Genomic DNA, 6,000 nt, shown 5'->3' with positions numbered 1-6,000 from the left:
TATAACATCGCGCCTGGGGGTTTGGGGAGATTAAAAAACCACCCGCTGTTGCTACCATGGCACCTCCTAAAATTGATTCTTTATTTTAAAATAATTTGTATTTTTCTGTTATATTATAATGCCCAGGACAGGGCAGACTACGCTACAGCAACACATAAATTCCAGACTTCCGTGACTCAACACAAGCACTTATTTCTTGCTCACATCAGTCAGCGCGCTCTCCTGGTGGTTCGCCAAGCCGTGACCAACAGGCCCCGGCTGCATGCATTCTGCGAATTCTTTGTATATATGCCAACAGGAAGAGAAGAGGTGGTCAATCATGGCCACTGCAGGTGAAGGCAGTGAGTTTTACTGCCAGATCTGGAAGTCACGTCGATCACTCGTCCCCACGTGTCACTGGCCCCGGACGAACTGCGACAGAGGCTGGGCAGAGGTAAGAGCGACACTACGAATCTTTGCCACAACTCTGTACTGTTGCCCAAGCACCTCTGGGAGAAAAGACAGACTATCAAACGTAAGACCCTGCCTAGCTCTTCATGCGTCTGTAAGAGGATTTCGGATGTAATGTGATTAAAGAACACTCGCTATCTGTTTTTAATAAGGCTTTAATTCCATCAGTACAGAACTTTAAATAAAAAAAAAAATTGTGACTCAAACTGTTTTCAAGTCTGCAAAAAACCTTCCAAAGGTTTTCCACAGCCTCCAACCGCTGACAAATTCAGGGGAGAATAAGAAAGCATATAATTAAACAAAAGTAAAATGTCTCCAATTATAAAGGTTCCAGTTAAATATGGCTTTTAGAATTTTAAAGAATTAAACTATACCACTAATATACGAGGGAAATGGTGGTTTGGCATCATTCATAAACATAAATGTGTTCACAAATATTCGAAATATTCAATATACATACTTGAGGAGAACCGTGACCTTAAGCAATGATTAGTCTACCAAGTTTGACGCTATAAATACACTCATTGAAAAAAATTAACACAATATTTAAATAAGAATCAAGTTCATGAAAATTTACAAAATATAACCAATGTACTCTGACTTATGATCATATCTTAAATATTTCAACTTTACTCTTCTAGCCTGATGAGGCCATTTAAAAAATAGTTCCACACTATTTTTAACTTCAGGATATAAAACAGTAGGAATTTACTAAGTTTTCCATTATAAAAATTAATATAGCAATTCTCAAAATACTAAAAAAACCATTTTATGAAAGCAGTACTCACATCATAACAACTTATTTAAGAACACATCTTCAAAAGGCACATTTTAATCACTAGTATTTATCTGAAGATGGTAGTTGAGTTTTGAATTTCCAGTCAGTTTCCCATGCTCTCAGCATGAAGACGGCAGGAGCTCAGGGGAGGCAGGGGACCGTGAGTGTCCAGGGGGCGTGTACCGAGGCAGCAGTGTTCTTACTCGCCACATCCACAGAGACCAGGAGAAAGAGGTGAAGGAAGGGGGATCTGCAGACCTGTCTTCTGCCCTAATTTAACCTTCATGAAATATTTTTTACACGAAAATATTTAATTAAAAAAAAAAAATCACAAGACAGAAAGCTAAAAAACCAAAAGGCCCAGACCTCAAACTGCCAGTTTAGTTTGAGTGGTAATGTTACTTGTTTGTGGCCTGAAGAAAAGAATGAAGCTTCTGGTTCCTTGTAATCAAATCTTTGGACTGGGCTCGTCTCAATTTAAATCACTTGGTGAGTTAAAGGTGCTACAAAGTCCTAGGATGTCTGGTATACTGATTTTCAAAATCAGATATAAATGACTTTACGGTTATCTTTGTCATGTTCCCCATTAGTTAGGGCTGATATTTTAAAGTCGACTGTTAATTAAACTAACACTGGTAATTTCAAATACCCTACAATATGACTGTTATTTTTAAGGACTTATGCCCTAGAACCCCAAAATGCAATCCAATATACACTTTGAGGTATGGTTTACTTTTCAGTGAAGTTAATACCAACTGAACTACTAAACCGAGTAAGATCAGTACTCTAAAGTACTAACTGATTGTGTAACTGATCCCATGCAAGAAACAAAAGGGACTTTTAACGCTATTTTGGAATTTCAAAATATTGGAGATCTGCCTTAATTTCATGTTAGTCCCCTCCAGTCTCAGTTGAGTGTTTCCATTTTTTTTTTTAAAAAGGGGGAATATCTTTAGATTTGTTTCCTTACTATAACAAAATAATTGACCAAAAATATTCTGAAGTACAGAAAATAAAATGGTCACTTTTTACTCAACCAAAATATAACTTTCTGGTCCCTAACAATGGTCACTTTAGGGACTTATTCAAGTTCTAAAATAGCAGCTTTTTCAATTAAGGCAACATTGCTCTATTCTTACCTGTTTTTCTATTAACCACTTATTAAAGTTCGTAAGAGCAGTTTCACCCTCAAAGGCCTTTTATAATGTAAGAAGAGTGAACATGAACATCCTTCTCAATGTTTAAAAAATAATATAAAAAGTTATTCAAAGTCAACAAATACCTTATTTTTCTACTTGGAATTCTAAAGTAATTACAGTCATTTCAGAACGTATAAACCATGAAATTACCTTTTAAACTAACATCAACAACAAAAAATACAATTTTTCTACAAAAATACATATAGGAGATTTATCACTGCTTCCCTGAAATAGAAATTTAATATTTGGACAAAAAGACTGTAAACTTTTGATTACATTCAAAAGATAACCTTTTAAAGACTTACATTATTTGAGGTTTTGGCAATGGGAGCTCTGAACAGCAGATTTGCATTACTGTATTGTTTTAACAATATCGTGCCAAACGGTTTGTTTCCTTTACTCTTACATCTGCTACCAGGAGGAAAAGAATGGCTTCCTGCAGTGGACAGTCTGGGTGAACGCACTGCTCAGATGCACGATCCGACCCTGACTTCCACCTTGACTGCGTTCCACAAGCACACACGGCATCTGCACCAGCTGCACAGGACTCTTCCTGTCTTTCAGTGCCTGGGTAAGATTTAAGATCTGTGCAAAGAAGAGATATTTTCACTAGTTCATATAAGATAAAAAAACCTTCCTTCAGTTCACTGACACGATTTTAACCATTTATTCATAACTATAATTTTTATTTCATCCATTTATGCCCAACAGACCGAATAAAGTAAATGGCTCCACATCATCCATTTGACATAGAAGCTAAACGAAGACTGGTCTAAGTTGTCTGCTTGTTCCATAATTTGGCTATTGTTGATAGTGCTGCTATAAACATCAGGGGGCATGTAACCCTTCAAATCAGTATTTTTGTATTCTTTGTATAAATTCCTGATAGTGCAATTGCTGGGTCATAGTGTAGTTCTATTTTTAACTTTTTGAGGAACCTACGTACTGTTTTCCAGAGTGGCTGCACCAGCTTGCATTCCCGCCAGCAGTGTATGGAAGGAGCCCAAATGGCCACCACTGATGAATGGGTAAAGAAGATGTGGAATACACACACACACACACACACACACACACACACACACACAATGGATTATTACTCAGCCATAAGAAAAAATGAAGTTTGCCATTTTCGGCGACGTGGATGGAGCTAGAGAGTATTATGCTAAGCAAAATAAGTCAGAGAAAGACAAATACCATATGATTTCACTCATATGTGAAATTTAAGAAACAAAACAAATGATCATAGGGGAAAAAAAGAGAGAGGCAAACCAAGAAACAGACTCTTAACTATAGAGAACAAACTGAGAGTTACCAGAGGGGAAGTGGGTGGGGGCATGAGGGAAATAGGGGATGGGATTAAAGAGGGCACTTGTGATAAGCACCAAGTATTGTATGGAAGGGGTGAATCACTCAATCGTATACCTGAAACTAATATTACACTGTATGTTAGCTGGAATTAATAAAAACTTAAAAACAATAGTCTGCTTTTAACTACATACTTGCCTTATCCACTCATCCAACAAAATAATTATTGCATGCCTACTACCTGCTAGGCTCTAAGCGCTGGGGCTACAACAGGAAAAAAACAAACAAAATCCCTGCTTCCATAAGGCTTACATTTTAGCAGGGGGAGGAGTCACTAAGCATGAATCAGTAAATTATACCAAGTATTACAGGGTAAAAGTGTGATGGGAAAGCATGAGGCAAGGCAAAGGGGTTAAAGAATTAGGGAAGGTAGCCATTTAAAATAAAGTTTCATTTAAGAGTTTACTAGGAAGAATAAAATATATTACATTCCATGTTTAAACATACTCAGAATTGCTACTTGAGCACATAAATAAGGTTATGAAACTCAATGCATAGCTTACAGCCTATTCTACTCTGTTCAGATAAAATAAAATTTTAATAATTCATTTTCTTTTTTCCTGCATATCAGGTAAAAAATTCCCTTTGTTACATACTTTAGAAACAAAGATGTCTCCTTCAGGTATTTGAAAATATTTAATATACAGATAGTATGCATTTTAGTGGTTCTTGTAAAGATTATTTAATAGTGATAGCATAAAGGTTTCAACATAAAGCCATACTAATAAATAAAATTCAAATACTTTGAATAGTATAAAACTGACGGTTTAGATCCTAGAAAATCTGAACTATTTAACACCTCAGGAAATAAATCTTTACTAGCTACAGTAGTTACTCACTGTATTTATGTTTTAGGATCCCTTTCAAGTTCTTCCCTTAAAATCTTCTAGGCTGGCTATACTTGGATAATAAGACACAAAGAATTCATGAAATTCACATTTATAAGCATTGTTTTTATCATGAAAATAAATGTGGGCACATTTATTAGTTTCTTCTTCTGGTTTTAAAAATTCTATTCTAAAAATGTTAGTCTAAACACACTAATTTAAGTAATATCTAATATTTTCCTGACTCTAAAGACATGATTGTTGTAGAGAATCTGGAAAACAAAATGGTATAAAGAAAATGAAAGTCATTCTACAAGCTTAACAATTTTTAAATATATAACAGCAAAAATTACTCAATCCTGAAACTATTCTAAATATTAATGTTTCTTTGAAAGTTGAGAAGACACTTGATGATCTTGGATTTATTTATTAAAGAGACATCTACAGAGCATGCGCTGTGCTGGGGCAGAGAGAAGATTGAACAGGAGAAAAAAACCCATGTGAGCCCTTAAAGTACACACATTCTAGAAACAAACAGCCATATGAACAAATAACTAGAATAAAAAGCAATAAACACTTTAACAACAGTGGACCTATGCCCTGACTTAAAATCTGACCCCCTCCCCTAGATATCACCCATTTTTTCATTTCTGAAAGAACAAACAAATATATTATTATATATATAAATCAGAGAAGACTATTTTTAGAAATAGACTAAGCACTGCAGGCAAGGAGAAACACTCTAGTCTCCATCGATGCCACATTTGAGAACTGGGATGTGATGGTTAGGCCAAAGGCAGATGATATAAACTCACAGACTTCCACATACAGACTCTGCTCTCCTTTAGACTAGTTCACTGGTCCTCAAATTTTAGTGGGTATAAGAATTACTGTACTATCTAAAACCACACCTATTTTCTGGTTGATTTTAAGCGATAGTAAACAACAGTAATATGCCCAACATGCTGTTTTAACATCTGATTTTTGAGTCAAGGCTGACACCAGTGTATTTCCAGGGAATGCTGCAGAAAACAGAACTCTGAGCCTAGGAAGATAGGGCTGGAGCTTGAAGGAAAACCGTCCTCCAGAGGAAGAAGAAAGGGTAACTGAGGAGTGGTAAGAAGGCACATGAGGGTGCCACTGGGAAATGGGAAACGGGAGGGAAGGATGGCTAGGAGTGGCCAGGCTTAGGGGAAGCCACCACTGCCCAGAGATAAGGCAGGTGCATGGGATGGATGCAGGAAGAGTGCCAAAGGTCCCGTGGCCTGTGCTCTAAGTTGGCACTGGAACCAATGCACACCCAGGAGTCATGGAGTCGTACGTCACAGGAGACATGATCAGATGTGCTTTCAGAGAGATGGTTCTGGACTACTGTGAAAGA

At 36.7% G+C, this 6,000-nt stretch overlaps 1 protein-coding gene across 4 annotated transcripts in view; it reads right to left on the bottom strand.

The window, feature by feature from the left end:
* Nucleotides 1–589: 589 nt before the first annotated feature.
* The window catches only part of PI4K2B (phosphatidylinositol 4-kinase type 2 beta), a 28,958-nt gene continuing 23,547 nt past the window's right edge, over nt 590–6,000 (bottom strand). For 3 of the 4 annotated variants that reach the window (XM_025887318.2, XM_073891495.1, XM_025887319.2), the window contains one exon: nt 590–3,012. In XM_025887318.2, the coding sequence (XP_025743103.1) occupies nt 2,839–3,012 (174 nt within the window). In that variant the 3' untranslated portion in view covers nt 590–2,838. The remainder of the gene's footprint in view (nt 3,013–6,000) is intronic. The other variant, XR_012377868.1, reaches the window with a different exon arrangement.

The sequence above is a fragment of the Callorhinus ursinus genome, unplaced genomic scaffold (assembly GCF_003265705.2).
Source record: "Callorhinus ursinus isolate GAN/ISIS: 27379988/994484 unplaced genomic scaffold, GSC_fseal_2.0 scaffold4, whole genome shotgun sequence".
NCBI classification, from domain to species: domain Eukaryota; kingdom Metazoa; phylum Chordata; class Mammalia; order Carnivora; family Otariidae; genus Callorhinus; species Callorhinus ursinus.
The sequence above is the reverse complement of the archived record's forward strand: the minus strand, read 5'-3'. Positions and strand labels throughout refer to the sequence as shown.